Raw genomic sequence first — 22,144 nt, 5'->3', positions numbered from 1 at the left:
GAGGGCGGGGAGAAAAACCGGAAACAGTATTATTTCTGTTTCCGGTCCGCCCACTTCGAGACCGGAAGTGCAAAAAAAATCCGGAATCTGCACCTGCACGATTTAACATGGGAAAACTACGGGACTACGGGCTACGGGAACGGCAGTTAACGGTTGGATTTAACGGCCCGTAGGACTACGGGCCTGGCAGTGGATGTGTTAATGGCATTTATACCTCTGGGACGCCAATTCACATTGTAAAATCAATGTTAATTTAACTGAGAGTGTACAAATGGAACCAAATGGACCCTAACGGGTCCATTTGGTTCCATTTGTACACTCTCAGAGTTACAGACCCATAAGGTCCATTTGGTTCCTATCCATCATTTAGCTGGGGACCCCCTGGAACCCCCTCAAGTAACCCTGGGGGTCCCCGGACCCCACTTTGAGAACCAATGGACTAGGCTATAACTGCGCGCAGCATTATGGAATATAATATAATATATGTATATTTCAAAGGTAATCAGCACTATCTGTGGGCTTCTCTTGCTAATGTTTACCGAGTAGACTTGCACGACTTTGATCATCATGCTGTTGCTGCACAGTGCCAACACGCAGAATCAATCTGACCGGCATAACATCTGACTTTACACACAGTGACCGGCATAACATCTGACTTTACACACAGTGACCGGCATAACATCTGACTTTACACACAGTGACCGGCATAACATCTGACTTTACACACAGTGACCGGCATAACATCTGACTTTACACACAGTGACCGGCATAACATCTGACTTTACACACAGTGACCGGCATAACATCTGACTTTACACACAGTGACCGGCATAACATCTGACTTTACACACAGTGACCGGTATAACATCTGACTTTACACACAGTGACCGGTATAACATCTGACTTTACACACAGTGACCGGCATAACATCTGACTTTACACACAGTGACCGGTAAACATCTGACTTTACACACAGTGACCGACATAACATCTGACTTTACACACAGTGACCGGTATAACATCTGACTTTACAGTGAGCGGGCCGAGCACTGATCCACACGCTTTGACCTAAAACAGGCTTTTTTTTCTTTCTTTTTTTTTTTTAATCGGTGGCCGATTAATCAGTGCATCTCTAGTTCTAAGTAGGGATGGAGCTCGTTAATTTTTATTGATAATGAGCACCTTATCGAGCCTGCTTATCGAACCGAGCTTTTATCGAGCCCACTATCGATCTTTTTCTATTATTAAGAAAAAAAGACGTGAGGCGAAAAATTCTGAACAGAACCAGTGTCTTTTTTTATTGGCCAGTTGTGACAGTGAGTTTGTGGCTGACCACTATCAAAAGTTTAAAATATTTTTGCCTATCATTAAAACAACCATTCATATAATGTGCAATAAGTGTTAAATGGCTTTATATTATGAATAGTACTGTAATAATTACTATAAAATCTCCATGTCTCTTCAACTTTTTATAAACAAAAAATGCATAGTTATTTTTTCTATTCTTTTTTCTTTGTTTTAACCAAAATATATCACTTGCACTACATTTTACTAGGGCCTTCAAATACAGTGCTTTTCTAACAGACAGAAGGCAAGTGACCTTTTTACTTTTGGAAAATAATATTGAAGAAACGGTTAATGTGTGTACTGTCACTTTAAAAGCGCAATGTATATTTCATCGTACGACGGTGTCACGCACCAAACATGGCCGATCTCCAAGCTCACATTGCGTCTGTTCGCACCACGTTGTGAGCTTGTAGATCTGCCATTTTCGGCAACGATAGACTGAGGAACGGACAGCGATGTTTGGCACAACTTGCAGCTATCAATACACTTTTAGACCAACATGTTTGTGCCAGCGTGGGTGATTAGATTTATTTCTTGATGGCCTCTTGTTTTGATAGTTTAGACATGACGTCATGGGCCGCTACACTCCATAACAGGCTCGACAAGCCTAAAGCTTATCGAAAACCGGGTCTCGATAAATTCATGCCCGGGTATATAATGGACCCGGTTTTCGAGCTCCATCCCTAGTTCTAAGTGGTTCCCCATCATGAGTAGGATCATCAACAACAACAACAAGGCTCCTGATCATGTAACCATTTATCAGAAATCCATTAAAATGGGCCTGGGCCGTAGCGTGACGGTCCAGGCACCCTAGGCTGCATTGCCAGCCTGACAGCGTGTCGCGGGTTCGACTCCCGTTCCCGACGACCTTTGCTGCATGTCACCCCCCATCTCTATCCCCATTTCCTGTCAGCCTACTGTCCCTGTCCCTCCCTCTCTAAAATAAAAGGTATAAAAAATAAAAAATAAAAAAAGAAATCGATTAAAATCGATTCAAACAAATTGACATTGATTTAATAAAGACGCATGGTGATGCATCAAGCAGAGGGCACGGCGCTTAACACATTGAGACCGATTGAAGCCGATTCTACATGTCTCCTACATCTCAACAGTTTTCTGAAAAACGTATGTTTCTATATCAGTGGTGCTCAATCTTTTTCATGTCAAGGACCCCCACTATTATGTGTATTTGGCCGCGGACCCCCATCAAAATATTTTGTTCCAGGGACCCCCCAGAGGCAACGATTTGAGTTAAAAATGTTCGCTTTAAAAATATATATATATATATATATTCAAAGATTTGCAGACATTTTCACGATTTTTCAAAAATAGCAGATCTACAAGCTCATAGCGCGGCACTCGGTGCCGCGCTATGAGCTTGTAGATCTGCTATTTTTGAATAGCCTAAAGTGTAAAATAATGCTTTTTTGGCTCAAATCAAAAAATGACACAGTTCCAGGTCTCAATGGGTTAAAAAAGAAAAGAAAATACAGGTTCTTTGTAAGAGAATAGACTAAAAAAAAGTGAAGAGTTTGTCATTTGCTACAGTATTGAAAAGAGAAGAGAAACACATTAGAAAAAAAATACAGGATTTGTGTAAGAAAAAATGAAAACAGATTTTTCAGTCAATTGACTGGAAAATAATGTTGTGTTTAAAGCATGGTGAACCTGTGAGCTTGTAGATCTGCTATTTTAAAATAACCTCTGTATTAAATAGAGCTAAAGTGTTTGATGTGTTCTAAAACACTAAACATGTCTTACCTCCTTCTTAGGTCTTCCTCTGCGTTTTCCACCGGGTGTGGTGGGCGTGGCCGCCGGCGCCGCTTTCTGGAGAACACAGGAGATGACCCGTTAATATTAACACACACACACACACACACACACACACACAGGAGATGACCCGTTAATATTAACACACACACACACACACACACACACACACACACACAGGAGATGACCCGTTAATATTAACACACACACACACACACACAGGAGATGACCCGTTAATATTAACACACACACACACACACACACAGGAGATGACCCGTTAATATTAACACACACACACACACACACACACACACACACAGGAGATGACCCGTTAATATTAACACACACACACACACACACACACACACACACAGGAGATGACCCGTTAATATTAACACACACACACACACACACACACACAGGAGATGACCCGTTAATATTAACACACACACACACACACACACACAGGAGATGACCCGTTAATATTAACACACACACACACACACACAGGAGATGACCCGTTAATATTAACACACACACACACACACACAGGAGATGACCCGTTAATATTAACACACACACACACACACACACACACACACAGGAGATGACCCGTTAATATTAACACACACACACACACACACACACACAGGAGATGACCCGTTAATATTAACACACACACACACACACACACACAGTTAATATCAAAGCACATTTAACACGGTTACTGAACAAACACTCTATAGTAATGAGTACTATCACAACGTGTCGTGATGCAGTGCGTTGTGAGCTTGTAGATCGTCTATTTTCAAATAGCCTATGTATAAAATAGGGCTTAAGTGGTTAATGTATGTTTTATTTAGGGCTGGGACTTTAACTGATTAATTACAGCAAATTAACGTGATTAAAAAAAATTATCGCATTTTAATCGCGCTTAGTTTATGCACCACAGAACTTCTCACTGGACGAGTTTCAGGCGTACCGATCATACCAGTGCACCAACCAACAGCCAACACACCCCAGTGCACGCAATGGGACAAGAAGCTGATCAGACTGCTTTGCTTGGCCCCGTGGATGGGACATTTAGATTTAAAAAACTCTCTGATGGAAGCGTGGATAAAAACACGGTTGTGTGCAGAACTATTTTTTGTTGCTTAAACTTATGTATTCACTCATTGATTCACTCATACACCAAAATCTGTATTAACTGAAAAGAAATTACTTCTCAGGTCAAATATTGATATGCGATTAAACATGCGATTAATTTAGATTGATCAATTACAAAGCCTCTAATTGATTAGATTATTTTTTTTAAACGAGTCCCAGCCCTAGTTTTATTATGTAATAATTTATATCTGCAAAGTAACTAAAGTTTTCAAATAATAGTGGAGTAAAAGTACAATATTTGCCTCTGAGATGTAGTGGAGTAGAAGTAAAAATACTGAAGCTGGGAAATACTCCAGTAAAGCTTAATATACCATCAAACAACATGCGTCTAAATGACATTTTAACCCTTTGTGAAGAAGAAGAAGAAAACCATTTCATAATTTGCTGCTTTTTCCCAGAGAAACCTGCACCTCACGGCCTGCAGAGGGCAGTGTTGCCTGTACACAGATGTTAACAGGGAGGGCATTGGGTTCATGGTTCTATTATCTGGAAGGCGGACAGGAAGTGCGATGGGGGGGGGGGGGGGGGGGGGGGGCACTCCAGTTCGCTGGCCACCTGGTCAGAGAGAGGCTCACACAGACAGCTGGCAGGGTTGCCATGTCTGCTTATTGTAAGGGACCTTGGGCTTGTTTATCTGTAAATATTGGTAGTTTGCTGGTTGCATTTCTTTTTTTTTTGGGGGGGGGGGGGGGGGCTTGTTTATTTCGTGTAGTTAGGTGCTTATTCAGGAGTTTCCTTCCTAAATGTCGCTTGTAGATGAGCTTGTAGATCTACCATTTTTGAAAAATCGTGACAATGTGTGCAAATCTTTGAAAATATATATATTTAAAGCGAACATTAGTAACTCAAATCTTAGCTTTTGGGGGTCCCTGGAACTGAATATTATGAGATGGGGGTCCACGGCCAAATACATATAATTGTGGGGGTCCTTGACATGGAAAAGTGTGAGAACCACTGATGATGACGTAGCAACATGTTTTTTTTTTCCGAAGAACTGTTAGGATTTAGAATCCATTCTGTAGAATCGGCCTCAGGACTTAATGGGTTAAATCTGTGGTTCTCAAACCTTGTCAGGTGAAGGACCCCCATATTAACTCTCTGACTGAAGGACCCCCATATTAACTCTCTGCCTGAAGGACCCCCATATTAACTCTCTGACTGCCGTTTTTCCGTTCTTCACAAAGAGCCAAAAGTTGCTGCTCCATTTACTTCAATGTTAAAAAACATATTCCCTATGTTTTACCATGTAAACTGCTGGCAGTTTAAGAGTTAATATGCATTTGTCCATGGAGAGTATTTTGTGACCCCTGTACCAGATGTATTAAGATGTTTCCTAAAAAATGTTTTACTATTTGCAAGATTTTTTTTGGGGGGGGGGGGGGGGGATATAGCAGTTGTGCGTTGTGAGCTTGTAGATCGGCTATCTTCAAATATCCGGCGCTTCATGTGGCCTAATGATAGTCGATCCCTTTGAGCTGGTCTTCATAGACCTAGTTGCTCATTTCTCTCTCAAAATCTGGCAACAAGGACAGCTGTTCTGAGGGAACCAAACAAACCAGGAAAAGAAAAAAGCTCAAACAGTCACACATGCTTACAGAGAATAAAGCAGAATGAATATCATGAATGAACATGTAAGCATGATGCTTAGCTAGCATCCTTCTAAACCAGTGGTTTTCAACCTTTTTCATGCCAAGGACCCCTAAATTGATATACATTTGGCCGCGGACCACCATCTGAAAATGTTTTGTGCCAGGGACCCCCAGAAGCAAAGTTAGAAGTTGAGTTAAAAAAATGTATGTAAATATATTCAAAGATTTGCACACATTTTCTAGATTAAAAAAAAACAGCAGATCTACAAGCTCATAGAGCCACACTACGATCTGCTATTGTTTTGAAAGATCTTGAACATTTGTGTTAAATCTTTGAATACATGCATACATTTTTTTTAACTCAAATCTTTGCTTCTGGGGGTCCCTGGGACTAAAGATTTTCAGATGGGGGTCCACGGCCAAATGCATTATATCATTTTGGGGGTCCTTGACATGGAAAAGGTTTGAGCACCCACTGATATCATAGCAACAGGATTTAGACATTCGTAGAGTCGGCCAAATTGCACACATTTTGGTGCAGTGTAGCAGAATGCACATGCAGATCTACAAGCTCATAGCGCTGCATTCTGTGCTGCGCTATGAGCTTGTAGATCTGCCTTTTTTTTAAATAGCCTTTTAACTATTAGTCCATAATAACATGCATGTATACATGTATCCTACACTGACTAGAGACACAGAGAGAGAGACAGACAGAGACAGACACAGACAGAGAGACAGACAGACAGAGGCCGAGAGACAGACAGAGAGAGACAGACAGAGAGACAGAGAGAGACACAGAGACAGAGAGACAGACAGACAGACAGAGAGAGAGAGAGAGAGAGAGAGACAGACAGACAGACAGACAGACACACAGAGAGAGTGAGAGACACAGAGAGAGACAGAGAGACACAGACAGACAGACAGAGAGACAGAGAGACAGACAGAGGGAGAGAGAGAGAGAGAGAGAGAGAGAGAGAGAGAGAGAGAGAGAGAGAGAGACACAGACAGAGCGACAGACAGAGAGACAGACAGACAGACAGACAGACAGACACAGAGAGACAGAGACAGACAGACAGACAGACAGACAGAGAGAGACAGAGACACAGAGAGAGAGAGAGAGAGAAAGATGGGGCGAGGGGAGAAATCAGCTGTTGCTATGGAAACGACAAGGAGAGAAGAACTAGGGCTGTGAGGGAGGGGGGGGAGGGGTCTGGTTCACACTGTTCTTTACCTCCAACCTTAAATGTGATCTTTAGGACCTATTGTCCACTCTGTTATTAAATTTCCATTTTTGTCGGCTGCACTCGGTCCCATTCGGTTTCACCCGAACAGTTCACACGGACGTGCACATGCGCGTCCGTGCATTTACGTCCCGGATACCCGGATGTCAAAACATAAATAGTAGGAAAATACAGATTTCAGAAAGAGGACTGTGTTTCAATGCAGGAAAACACCCCAGCATCATTATATAGTGGCTGATAGAGGGGAAGAAATGCAATATATATATATATATATATATATATATATATATATATATATATATATATATATATATATATATATATATATATATATATATATATATATATATATATATATATATAAAAAATATTCTTAAAATGTAGGCTTAATGTTGCCTAAAATCCCTTTAAAGACAAATTAAATCTCACCACGAAAAGCTTGGCCTAGTCTTTAAATCTACTATGTTTGAACTAGCGCTCCGTTTCCTAAACAATTAGCAAGATGTGATGTTTTAGCAGAGATGCTCGTAGGCCTGCGTCCTGCGTCGCTGACGCACCATATTGCGAAAGGACGCATTCATGACACCGTCGTTGCGTCCATGGGACGCACTAGAGTTGTCACCAACAACAGAGAAAAATATAACAATAATTTGCGGTAAAATTAGTAGTGCACGATAAGTATCGGCCCGATAATTATCGGTCTGATATCAGGAATTATGACGTCATCCCGATAAAACCGATAACATTAATAATAGCTTCGATAATATATAATATTTGTCAGCTGTGATCTGCATGGACTCTCTCGGTTAGACACCGTTGGTGGAGAAGTGTAACTCGGTTAGACACCGTTGTACTGGAGAAGTATAACTCGGTTAAACAGCGTTGTGTGGAGACTCGCATACGTTTTAGCAGCAGCAGCAGCAGCACAGCCCCTCGCTGTTAGACTACACTACACACACAGAGAGAGAGAGAGAGACGGCATGAGGAGCTGGTTGAGACCTGGTCTTAAACGTGTTAAAACGTCTTGGATAGACCACTGTCTGGAATAATAACTGATCATCATACATACAGGTCTACTACTAATCTTTGTTGCTGTTGTCATCTTAAATTGACCAGCCAAAGTAAAATCCACGATTTTTGAGTGTTCTCCCACTTGCTTGGAGATCAGAGTGACGTGGTGGATTAATGTTGCCAATCAGCTGTGTAACATTAGCAGGTTAACGATGGCTCGTTGAGCCTATGCATTTGACCCTGATTTGACCACAAAGGCAATCAAAAGCACTAATTAATGGCAGCTGTAAGTAACCGGTTGTCTATCGTCTGTGTCTTGTTTATGTTTAATAGGCAACTGGATGTTTTCTGTAGCCTAATTCCCTGTAGAGGGTAGACCCTCTCCCTCATGCTAAACTTAAAGTGACTTATAAGGTTCCACTTCTCCTCTAAGACAACTTTATTTTCCTTTCTCAATGACAAGCCTAATATTATTATTGCATGTTGGCTATGTGCAATAACTGCAAGCCAATGTTCATAGGCATTGTCAGTATTTGTCTTCATTATTTCTTGAATTCCTATTTCTTTATTTGCCAACAATTCCACTGTAAGCCAATGTTTTCAGTCTTTTATTGCTACACAATAAATAGTAAAAACAAATTCTACATTCATAAATAATACAAAATAAAATAATAATAATGACTAAAAGATTCTATGATTAAATGTATTCTATTGGTCAAAGCTATGTTAAATCCACCTGTTGCCCACTACTAGTATTTCTTACCATAAGGTGTGCTAATACTACAGATTCATATACATTTGAAAAAATATATTTATGATTTTTTTATATATGTATATATATATATCGGTATCGGTCTTGAAAAGCAGGAACGGGTCGCACTGATCTAGATCTGCTATTTTCACAATATGTATCTGTGGAACTGAATCAAACTAAATGAAGTGCCTCAACTCCTAATTCCTCAGGGTGGGGGGTCCCCAGTTAAAATATGATTATTTTGGGGGGTCGCTGCCTGAAAAGGTTGAGATCCACTGCATCAGGATATAATGTACACAGTCACACACTCATAGAAGATGTGGAGGGGGGGGGGACGTGTAATTGGGGACCCATAAAATGTTTCTGGGACCCATTTGAATGACAACCTAGTAACATCACTGTTTTAGTATTATTTAGTACAATCTATAACTGTGGTTCAGTGGGGTACATAGAGGTAACAGGGTTGATGTGGTTCAGTGGGGTACATAGAGGTAACAGGGTTGATGTGGTTCAGTGGGGTACATCTCTACTAGAGGTAACAGGGTTGATGTGGTTCAGTGGGGTACATCTCTACTAGAGGTAACGGGGTTGATGTGGTTCAGTGGGGTACATAGAGGTAACAGGGTTGATGTGGTTCAGTGGGGTACATAGAGGTAACAGGGTTGATGTGGTTCAGTGGGGTACATAGAGGTAACAGGGTTGATGTGGTTCAGTGGGGTACATAGAGGTAACAGGGTTGATGTGGTTCAGTGGGGTACATCTCTACTAGAGGTAACAGGGTTGATGTGGTTCAGTGGGGTACATCTCTACTAGAGGTAACGGGGTTGATGTGGTTCAGTGGGGTACATCTCTACTAGAGGTAACAGGGTTGATGTGGTTCAGTGGGGTACATCTCTACTAGAGGTAACAGGGTTGATGTGGTTCAGTGGGGGTAAGGAAAGGCATGAGGGTAAAAAGACGTACTTTGGCCTTGGCTGCTGCACGCCCCTTGTTTCTGCTGCCCTTCGGCCGCCCTCTGGCCCTCTTGGGAGACGGGGCACCCTGGAGAAACACAGGAGAGAGAGAAAACAGTCAATAACAAAATACACTTAAAGTTATATAAAACTAGAGCTATATATTTAACCCATTAAGACCTGGAACGCATCTGTGTCACTTTTTGGTTTGAGCTAAAAAGCATTATTTTACACCTTGGTTATTTTTTGAAAAAACGTGAACATGTGTGCAAATCGTTGAATATATATATTGTTTTAATGCAAACATTTTTTACTCAAATCTTTGGTTCTGGGGGGTCCCTGGAACAACATATTTTGAGACGGGGGGGGTGCGCGGTAAAATGCATATAATCTTGACATGAAAAAGTCTGAGAACCACTGATATAGAAACAGAAGTTTTCAAAAGCAGTTTTAGAAGACATTTGTAGAATATTTATTCATAGATTTGCATTGATAGATTTGGGGTCCGCAGCCAAACAATTCGATGTCGGGTCCTTTTGAGAACATTTGAGAAGTACTGATTTAGAACAGTGGTTCTCAAACTTTTTCATGTCAAGGACCCCCAAATTGACATTTATTAACCCGCGGACCCCCATTTGAAAAGATATACCAGGGACACCCATAAGAGAAGATTTTTACGGCTCTAGCAGTGATTCTCAACCATTTTAATTTCAAGGACCCCTAGTTTGACATGCATTAGGGCTACGGACCCCCATTTAATGGCATTTATATCTCTTGGACCCCAATTTGTATTGTAAAATCAATGTTAATGTAACTCTGAGAGTGTACAAATGGAACCAAATGGACCCGTTAGGGTCCATTTGGTTCCATTTGTACACTCTCAGAGTTACAGACCCATAAGGGTCCATTTGGTGCCTAATCTATCATTTAGCTGGGGACCCCCTGGAACTCCCTCAAGGACCCCTGGGGGTCCCCGGACCCCACTTTGAGAACAAATGATTTAGAAGGCATTTGTAGATTCAGACCTTTTGCCTTATCCTTACATAAATGAACCCTGTAGCATCACAGCGGCGAGATGACAAATTATTTAGGTGTAACATGTCTCCGTGTAACACCGCCCTGACATGCAACTCGTTACACGGGACACTTTGTTCATGGCACACGGCTGGCACCGCACGGGACGGAGCGCCGGGCCCCGAGGTCAGTGCAACAGACACCCAGGCAGCACTACTTTAGGGCTGACGGGCTCTACAGGCTAGCTGTCCTTGAGCAAGACGCTGAACCCCTAAACCCCCCCTGATCTTGGAACCAGGTCGACCAGGTATTCCTAAATGTAACCTCAGTAAAAATACGCCTAACCTTGTAAAAAAGGGGGGCGAGTGTGTGTTGGGGCGAGCGTTCCGGGTACCGTGGTAGCCGCACACAAATCCTCAATGGTAGCTTATCTGCTTGGAACTTCAATTAATGGAAAGGGTTTCCATTAATCGAATATTCTTGAAGCACATTTTTTTACATTAAATTGTATATTAACCTCATTGCGAAAAAAAGAATCAGACAGATTTGTTTTAATAATAATCTGATTAAGCCCTACTTTATACTTGGCTGTACAACAGTGTCTTTGCACAAATAGCTCTGAAGAGTTAAACATCAAGGTCGATTATGGTGTACAAGCTGTGACAAGACGTAACCACATTAACGAGCACTAATTAGCCCAATCTTGACCTGATGAGCCGTTAACGAGATAAACCGTAGAATCCTCAGTTTAACTCACAGTGTGTAGGAATGGAACCTAATGGACACATTTGTACACTCAGAGTTAGAAAATATACATTAACCCAGTTTGACTGGGAAAGAATCTGTCATTTTTATATTTCTTTGGCTATTCAAAAATAGCAGATATACAAGCTCATAGCGCGGCACCGAGTGCCGCGCTATGAGCTTGTAGATCTGCTATTTTCAAAATGTTGCCTCGTTCTTATATTATTTGGTCTATCATCATATTATTTGGCCGATGTTTGACCAGTTTTTATAGTGTAGTTTGTTGATTACTTTTGATGCAGTAAGTTATGGTCCGACTTCTTTTTAGGTATTAAAAAAGGTCTTAGAAGAAGTTCTTAATTGTCACCATTGTCATCTGAGGACCCCCGCACATTCATATGGGGACCCCCCCTGGGGATCCCCAATCACAGGTTGAGAACTTTAGTTTTATATTGTAATGAGCAAAAACAATTCAGTGTTTTTTAATGGCACGTGTCTTTTTAAACATACAGAAACACACTGCATTCTGATGGATGCTTTTTCAGGACGGTTTAGAAAGAAAGCAGTGAATCACATCCTGAATGGGATGTGATTCACTGCTTTCTTTCTAAACCGTCCTGAACAAGCAACCATCAGAAAACTACAGAAGAGATGGATATTCATTTCCATTGGAAGGAGCAGAGAGGCTACATTTTTCTCCTCTGTAAATGTAGCCGTTTATTGTTGACGGACGTGTATTGACGTGTTCATATCCAACGCGCCGTTCTGTTGATGAATTGAATACACAGGACCACAATGGTCCCCCTGAAAGTTCACCGATTGTAGCAACGTATGTTTTTTTCAAAAAACTGTTAGGATTTAGAAGACATTTGTCCATTCCCCCCCCAGAAGCAAAGATGTGAGTTACAAATGTTCGCTTTAAAAATATGTATTAACCCATTAAGACCTGGAACTGTGTCATTTTTAGATTTGAGCTAAAAAGCATTATTTTACACTTTGGGCTATTCAAAAATAGCAGATATACAAGCTCATAGCGCGGCACCGAGTGCCGCGCTACGAGCTTGTAGATCTGCTATTTTTGAAAAATCGTGAAAATGTGTCCAAATATTTGAATATATATATTTTTTAAAGCGAGCATTTTTAACTCAAATCTTTGCTTCTGGGGGGTCCCTGGAACAACATATTTTGATGGGGGTCCTTGACATGAAAGAGATTGAGCACCACTGATATAGAAACATAGGTTTTTCAGAAAACTGTTGAGATTTAGGAGACATGTAGAATCGGCTTAAGGTCTCAATGGGTTAAAATAAATTGTCATGATTTTTCAAAAATATCAGATCTACAAGCTCATAGCGCGGCACTCGGTGCCGCGCTATGAGCTTGTAGATCTGCTATTTTTGAATAGCCAGAGGAATCTAAAAACAGATTTACACACAGATGCGTTCCGGCAGCAGCAGGGACATGATGATGAAGTTATGACTCAGTGAAAGACAATGAGAAGAAGAAGGAGGAGGAGTGTGGCTGCATCATGTGGTCTTGCAGATCAGATCAGATCGTCATCATGGCAGAGCTGCCTCTGGTTGCATCGTAACATAGCGGCAGCGTCAAAAAGAAACCGACCACGCAATTCAATCCCGGAGAGTTAACCCATTAAAGACGGGACGGGGAGAGGAGCATCTGTGTGGCACTTTTTTGGATTTCTTTGGGCTGTTCAAAAAATAGCAGATCTACAAGCTCCTAGATCTGCTATTTTTGTTTTCGAAAAATCGTACAAATTGGTGCAAATCTTTGTATATATATTTATATTTTTTAAAGCGAACATTTTTAACTCAAATCTTTGTTTCTGGTGGATTTTACTAAATGTTTTTTTTTTGGTTGAAAAAAACGTATATGTTGCTACGTTACGTATATAAATCAGTGGTTCTCAAACTTTTTCATGTCAAGGACCCCCAAAATCTCATGTATTTGGCCCCGCAGACCACTCCATCTCAAAACATTGTGTTCCAGGGACCCCCCCGGGACCCCCCCCTCCCCTCCACCAGAAGCAAAGATTTTAGTTAAAAAAAAAAAAAAAGGGGGTTTCAAAAATGTACTCAAAAGATTTGCACTCGATTTTCACGATAAAAAAAAAAAGAAAGAAAAAAAATAGCAGATTTACAAGCTTGTAGCGCGGCACTTTGTAGTCGCGCTACGAGCTTGTAGATCTGCTGTTTAAAAAAAAGAATATATATATATATATCCCACAGGACATGTTTAAAATGACACAGATGCGTTCCCGTTCTTAACGGGTTAACAAGCTTGTCTGACAGCTAGCAGGGTGAATCACCTCTACGCTACGCTATCCATTCAGGGGGGGGGGGGGGGGGGGCCTACGCTGTCCATTCAGAGTACAGAGGGGGGGGGGGGGGGGGTTACTACTAGTTGAATGAGTTCAGGTTACACACAGCTTCACTATGAAGCTCACAGCCGCTGTGTCTCATGACTCACACAGCAGTGCTTCTCAAAGTGGGGTACAGGGACCCCCAGGGGTCCTTGACGGAGTTCCAGGGGGTCCCCAGCTAAATGATAGATTAGGCACCAAATGGACCCTTATGGGTCTGTAACTCTGAGAGTGTACAAATGGAACCAAATGGACCCTAACGGATCCATCTGGTTCCATTTGTACACTCTCAGAGTTACATTAACATTGATTTTACAATATAAATTGGGGTCCCAGAGGTATAAATGCCATTAAATGGGGGTCCATAGCCTAATGCATGTTAAACTGGGGGGTCCTTGAAATTAAAATGGTTGAGAATCACTGCTAGAGCCGTAAAAAAAATCTTCTCTTATGGGGGTCCCTGGCATATCTTTAGAAATGGGGGTCCGTGTGTCAATTTTAAGGGTCCTTGACATGAAAAAGTTTGAGAACCTCTGTCATACAGGACCCACCGGGGTCAGAGGTCAATCTATGATGGCGTTCAGGAGGGTCATAGCAGATCTACAAGCTCATAGTGCCTCATAGTGCTATGAGCTTGTAGATCTGCCTTTTTTTTTTTTTTTTTTAATGGTGAAACTTGGGAGCAGATTCTTTGAGTACATTTTTTAAACAACATTTTTAACTCAAATCTTTGCTTCTGGTGGTGGGGGGGGGGGGGGGGCGGAGGGGGGGCACGGACCCCCCCGGTCTTACATTCAAACATGTTGTAGAATCCCCCCAGAAACTAAACATTTGAGTTACAAATGTTGGCTTTAATAATATATACACAAAACCGTTCATAGTGTTGCCAGATCCCAGTGTTGCCAGATTCTGAGAGAGAAACAAGCAACCAGGTCTAGGAAAACCAGCCCAAAAGCAGCGACTATGGGGCCACATGAGCACTTTTAACATATACATCAGCTATGTATATGAAAATAGCAGATCTACAAGCTCACAGCGCGGATCGGCTATTTTCAAATAAAATCTTGCGGGGAAATTATAATAAGCAGATTCTGGCAATCCAGCCTCCTCCTGCATCTCAGGTCTGACCTGACTCATCACACAACCTAGAACAAACCCTAACCCTTAACCCTAACCCTACCAGAACCACCCACTGCTGCTTCCTGGTTTAAACCTAACCCTACCAGAACAACCCACTGCTGCTTCCTGGTTTAAACCTAACCCTATGAGAACAACCCACTGCTGCTTCCTGGTTTAAACCTAACCCTATGAGAACAACCCACTGCTGCTTCCTGGTTTAAACCTAACCCTACCAGAACAACCCACTGCTGCTTCCTGGTTAAACCTAGAATAAATAAAGAAGGATGAATTACAGGGGCGTGTCCCAGCGTAGTACCGGGGTATTGCACATGCGCAGTGTTATCAGGAAGTGCACGACGGAGTGTTCCAGCAGAGGCGCTACATAAAAACCCCCAGGATCCCTTCTCAGTCGGTCGAGGTGTGTGTTTGTTGTTCTCTCCACTCAGCACCTAAACAGCTGCAGGTTTGTAATTCTAATACACAAGTGGACTAAATGACTTACATAGTTATAAAGAACAACAACAAAGTGACATAAACCCCCATATCCAAGTTTGGGCTAATATTCATGCCTATTATGGCACTAAATAGGCCTACTTGTTTTGGCCATATTAACATTTAATTTCAGCAAATAAAGATCTTCAGCAGGTCTCCGTGGCTACTGAAGTGACACAAAACAAACACTACCGTTTAAGGGTCACACGCTGCCATCTACTGAGCCTTTTTCTATGTTCAGGCAGGATTTTACTGCGCATGTGCAATACCCCGGTACTACGCTGGGACACGCCCCTGTAATCTATCCTTCTTTTTTATTCTAGGTTCCAGAGCGTTTACATTAACCCATTAAGACCTGGAGAAGCATCTGTGTCATTTTTTGCTTTGAGCTAAAAAGCATTATTTTACACTTTATCTATTCATAAATAGCAGATCTACAAGCTCATAGCGCGGCAGTCCAATGTAGTTTCAACGTACAGATTATTATTTTTAACAGTATATCGTTAGACCAGTGGTTTAACCTTTTTCATGCCAAGGACCCCCATCTGAAAATATCAGGGACCCCCTGATGCAAAGATTCGTGTTCAAAATGACCGCTTAGAAAAAGCAAAAAGTATTTTACACACACACACACACACACACACACACACACACACACACTTTCAAGATCTTTCAAAAATAGCAGATCTACAAGCATATAGCGCGTGCCGTGCTATGAGCTTGTAGATCTGCTATTTTTGAATAGTCAAAGCTAAGTGGTTAAAATTATGCTAGCAAATTTTGCTGGGGAACCCCTGGTCTTCAATTTTTTTTTTTTTTTATTAAAATAAAAACAGTGGGTTTGGTCATGTTCTATATTGTCTGAATAAACTTTACTTGCATTCATTTACGTGCTAAAAGAGTGACTTTGAGATCTGTTTCAGCGTACAATGTAAGTCAATGAGGAGCATATTTTGAATTATCAATTTCTAATCAATGGAGCAATTATTTTAGATTTCTTGTCCAGCTTTGGAGTTAAACCACGGCAACCCTAACCTCTAGCACAGCGGTCTGGCCCTTTAACCCTGGTTACTTTGTTGCATGTTTTGTTGTGTTGGCACAAACAAAGACACAACAAAAGGCACTTAGTCTGAACTTTGAACCTGAACTCATAACATGTTAGTATCTGATCTTAACCCTTTAAGACCCATTCTACAAAATGCCTTATAAAATAAAATCAGTAGTTCTAGGACGACCCCCAAAATGATATGCATTTGGCCGCGGAACCCCCCCCCATCTGAAAATGTTTTGTGCCAGGGGACCCCCAGAAGATAAGATTTGTGTTAACAAATTCTATTTTTATTTATTTTTTAAACTTAAAGATTTTTCAAAAATGTTCTAAAATAGACCACCAAAGTCTGACGTAATTTACACATCCTTGGTTTGTCTACCTGGTTCGCAGTTCCCCCCCCCCCATTCTGAATCCCATAGACGTGTTTAATATCACGTCAAATAAGAACTGTGTTCCAAAAATAAACAAATGACCTGGTGGTTTGACTCTTATGGATATGAAGCATCAACTGACGGTGAGAAAACGATAATGTTACTTCCACCGAATTAGTTACATTTTCACCAGAAACAGACTGTATCAAATATGAGTGACTGACTATCATAAACGATACAGAACCTCCTCCCTGACACTCTGTGCCGCGCTATGAGCTTGTAGATCTGTTATTTTTGAATGGCCAAAAAGAACATTTTTGAATGGCCAAAAAGAAATGTTAAAATGACACAGGTGCGTCTTAATGAATTAAAGCACAAACTATGGAAATAAATTCTACATCTACTGGCATTTAAAGCACATTAAAGAAGAGGGTATTAATACATGATGTGTTTAAAGCACATTAAACATAGGACACTAAACTGGACACTTACTGCATCACTTACTGCATCAGTCTTCTCCTGGGTGGGGTGCTTGCGGGGTCTCCCGCGGCCCCTCTTCTCCTCGCCTTCTGCTGCCTCCTTTCCACTCATGTTCTCTCTGCGTCTAGATCTGACAAAACACACAAAACACACATTAACACCACAGCATGGGGGGGGGGCAACACACACACACCCACACACACACACACACACACATAAAAGAGACCCTCCTCCTCAGTAGGTAGCGGGGTTCACCTCTGTATATAATCCTCGCCATAGTTCCACTACCGTTTATGCCTCAACCGCTGGACTGGGGGTCCCCAAATTATTGGGGGGGGGGGTCCCCCAGATGATTAGCTTCATGTGCAACAATAGTCGTGTCACTGAACGGTAAACAAAGCATCATACAGTATATAAGTGTACATACAGGGTATCTGTACTTTTATAAAGTGACAATTTAATGACTCTTAAGACCTTTTTAATGATCCCAAAATGTGTCAAATATTAAACGCAAGAAAAGAGGCAAACATTGTGAAAATAGCCGATCTACAAGCTCACAACGCCTCGCGGTGCGAGGCGTTGTGAGCTTGTGGATCGGCTATTTTCACAATGGTTCATGGCCTGAAAAGTTTGGGAACCCTTGTGCTAAATAATAAACTCCATTAAAGTGTTCTAAAAAAGACTGGATCAGGCCCAAGAGGACACACTATGCTATAGTGATGCATGTTGTGTGGATCTATCTATCTATCTATCCATCTATATACACAGTGGTTCTCAACCTTTTCAGGCTATGACCCCCACCAAAATAATCTTATTTGAACTGGGGACCCCCCTAAATAATCATATGTGACCTGGGGACCCCCCTAAATAATCATATGTGAACTGGGGACCCCCCTAAATAATCATATTTGAACTGGGGACCTCCCACCCTGACAAGCACATGGAATTGTAGGAGTCGAGGCATTACATTTAGTATGACCCTGTTCCACAGATAAATATTGTGAAAATAGCAGATCTACAAGCTCACAACGAGCTTGTAGATCTGCTATTTTCCACAATGTTTGCGTCTTTCTTATGTTATTTGACAACGTGGCCAGTGTGTTGGAGCAGGTTTTACAGTCTAGTTGAGTTGATTACTGTTGATGCAGTCAGTAATGGTATTTATTTATCTCTGCAGGTATTAGAGAAGGTCTTTTAAATAAACTCCATTAAACTGGTTGTAGTTTAAAACATTGGTTCTCAAAGTGGGGTCCGGGGACCTCCCAGGGGTCCTTGAGGGGGTTCCAGGGGGTCCCCGGCAAAATGTGTGAATATAGCGTCACAATAATTGTAACCTTTTATACTTTTGGCTATTTTTTGAAAGATCTTTGAAGATTCGCGCAAATCTTTGAATACATTTCTTTTAAAGGGAACATTTTAACACAAATCTTTGCTTCTGGGGGTCCCTGGCACAACATATTTTCAGATGGGGGTCCGTGGCCAAATACATATCAATTTGGGGGTCCCTGGCATGAAAAAGTCTGAGAAGCACTGGTTTAAAAGGACTGGATCAGGTCCAAGAGGACCACACACACACACACACACACACACACACACACACACACACACACACACAGTGTGTTAGCTAGCTTAGTAGTTGTACACACAGGGGGGTCGAGGTGGTTCAACTGATTGTAATGCTACATTCAATATTTTAGTTCTGGGGACCCCCAGGAAACCCCTCCCCCCCCCCCCCCCCATCAGGGACCCCGTGGGGGTCCCCGGACCCCACTTTGGAGAACCACAGTCTGGCACAGTTTAGCATTAGAGCTAGCATGCTATATAGTGCATTGTATTGGTTTAGCATTAGCACGTTAGCATCGTACTATTGTATACCGAACTACTTAGTTTAGCATTAGCATGCTAGCACGCTGTACTACTGCATTCAGTGCATTGTACTGCTGGTTTAGCATTAGCACGTTAGCATGCTATAGCTAGGCCCTGCGCGCGCGCCACACTTTATTATCTCCAGCTCTATAGCTCTCCGTACGACCGGACAACACGTCATAATAATTCATATAAACAAACATCGTGTTATTTCATTAAGAAGATGAAAAAAATACACATTTAAATCATTTAAATCACACAAAAACACACGATATGTAGAAGATTATAAACATAACAAATATATATAAATATATATGTTAGTGTGGTTCAGTAGGACGATGAAATATAAGCTTTAAAATATGATTAAAACTGGAATATATTTTAAATCAACGTTAGGGTAGCACACACACACGCACACGCACGGCCCACACACACACACACACACACACACACACACACACACACACACACACACACACACACGCACGGCCCACACACACTCACACACACACACACTGCAGGGTTACATTAAAACACGTTACAATGACTCTGCTGTGTGAAGAGAAAAGGAACAGATCTACAAGCTCACAGGGCTGTAGGTCGCGACGCCTCGTGAGCTTGTAGATCTGCTCCTCCTCTCTCTCCTCTCTCCGCCATGCAGGAGCAGGAGGAAGGAGGAGGAGGAGGACATGGATGTAATAATAATAAAACAGTGAATGTTTGAACCACAATGAACGACAAACCGTTGAGTTTAAAGCGACGTTAAAGCGCGTTTTAACACGACGTGTTTATTAGAGCTTTAAACCATAAAAAACCCTTTAAAAACACCGACATGTTACATATATATATATATATATATGTATATGTGTATATATAATGTATTATATATATTATACATTATAAAGCGCCTCTTATCAGGATTTTAGGCATTTAAACGGTAAATCTTGATAAAAAGCAACAAACCGTTCAGTCACTTTATTATTTATTCACGTTTTAAAGGCTTTTTAAAGGTTTAAAATCTTACCTTTTTTTTTATTTCCCCCCAAAAAGATGTTAAAAAACACGTCGCTTCGACGGACGGAGGAAAAATAAAGATATAAATATATATAATAATATAATAATGTCTGGAGGTTAATGTTTGATCCTCCGGTTCTGCCCGGTTTGAAAAGTCTACAGCTCGAGCTCTCTCTGTACTACACACAGTGTGTGCATGTAACACACACACACAACCCGCCCCTTTAAACAACATACACCTTTTAAACACACACAGACACACATTTATATTATTATAACGATGATAAAATAACGTGATGATGTTTTTACCTTCTCAGAATGAATGAACGTCGTGTAAAAAAAAACACAACACGTGTTTCTTTCTATTCTTTTCTTGATGCGGAATAAAGAATAAAGGAGAAGAAAAGGCGCCAGGTTGAGGCAGGAGGAGGTTGTTTTAATGTGCTGCAAGCCCCGCCCCCTCTGGTAGAGAGGGGAGAGGTGAAGCCCCGCCCACCCTCTCTTCCCGTTGGAGAGGGCCGGGGTGAAGCCCCGCCCCCCCTCGCCCGTTGGAGAGGGCTGGGGTGAAGCCCCGCCCCCTCCTGGTGGACAGGGGAAGAGCCGTATATAGGAGAGTTATGACACTAGCTTTGACTCCCATCGAGAAGAATGGAATGCGGAAGTGGCTCTGTCTCACTATCTGTCTCACTGAGATAGTTCCAATGTTTGGAACTATATCCGTAGCGGCCCGCTTTGCGGCGAGATCAGAGCGTAACGTTACTCTCTCTCTTCTACAGGGCTTTGGCGAAGCCCTGTAGCAACCGCGTTCATGGGAAATGTAGTCGTTGGGTCGTTTGATTCGTTTCTAGCGTTTATTGTGTTACTCTTTGGATAAATGTATACATTTTTACACCTTCAGTCGATGCACGTCATGAATTTACAAAGTACAAAACCATTGAAAGGTACATGAGTGTAATGTGATGTATGTACATTTAAACTATATAGGCTACCAGGTAAAACAAATGAACCTGCCATCTGTCTAAATAACATGCTATCTAAATCCTTGGTTCTCAAAGTGGGGTCCGGGGACCCCCAGGGGTACTTTGAGGGAGTTCCAGGGGGTCCCCAGCTAAATGATAGATAGTTAGGAACCTAATGGACCCTTATGGGTCTGTAACTCTGAGAGTGTACAAATGGAACCAAATGGACCCTAACGGGTCCATTTGGTTCCATTTGTACACTCTCAGAGTTAAATTATCACTGATTTTACAATATAAATTGGGGTCCCAGAGATAGAAATGCCAGTAAATGGGGGTCCGTAGCCTAATGCATGTCAAAAAAGGGATTAAAATGGTTGAGAATCACTGCTAGAGCAGTACAAATCTTCTCTTATGGGGGTCCTTGGCATATATTTTCAAATGGGCATGCGAATAAGTGTGCATTTGGGGGTCCTTGACATGAAATAGTTTGAGAAGCACTGATCTAAATGACATTGTAACCGTTGCATATAATTAGACCTCATGAGGTCCAAGGCTCTGAGTAGATCTGATGTTTGGCATAAACATGTCAGCTATGCAATCAGACGAGACAGACTGAATGTTAATGCCTGAAGGTGTGTGTGTGTGTGTGTGTGTGTGTGTGTGTGTGTGTGTGTGTGTGTGTGTGTGTGTGTGTGTGTGTGTGTGTGTGTGTGTGTGTGTGTGTGTGTGTGTGTGTGTGTGTGTCGCCACCCACTGCTTCTTGTCTACAAGAGACTGTCATGGAAATGAACTGGTCCTCTCTCTCAATAGTCTCTCACACAC

At 41.7% G+C, this 22,144-nt stretch overlaps 1 protein-coding gene across 1 annotated transcript in view; it reads right to left on the bottom strand.

The window, feature by feature from the left end:
- The window catches only part of hmga1a (high mobility group AT-hook 1a), a gene marked incomplete at its 3' end in the record, with an annotated part of 35,738 nt that extends 14,947 nt beyond the window's left edge, over nt 1-20,791 (bottom strand). The window contains exons 1-4 of the mRNA XM_084070180.1: nt 20,673-20,791; nt 17,508-17,613; nt 9,843-9,920; nt 3,109-3,174 (exon numbers count right to left, since the gene is read on the bottom strand). Of these exons, the coding sequence (XP_083926306.1) occupies nt 3,109-3,174; nt 9,843-9,920; nt 17,508-17,594 (231 nt within the window). The 5' untranslated portion in view covers nt 17,595-17,613; nt 20,673-20,791. The remainder of the gene's footprint in view (nt 1-3,108; nt 3,175-9,842; nt 9,921-17,507; nt 17,614-20,672) is intronic.
- Nucleotides 20,792-22,144: the final 1,353 nt, after the last annotated feature.

The sequence above is a fragment of the Gymnoscopelus microlampas genome (genome assembly GCF_963454915.1).
Source record: "Gymnoscopelus microlampas genome assembly, chromosome: 10".
NCBI classification, from domain to species: Eukaryota; Metazoa; Chordata; class Actinopteri; order Myctophiformes; family Myctophidae; genus Gymnoscopelus; species Gymnoscopelus microlampas.
This window is presented reverse-complemented; position numbering and strand designations above follow the sequence as displayed.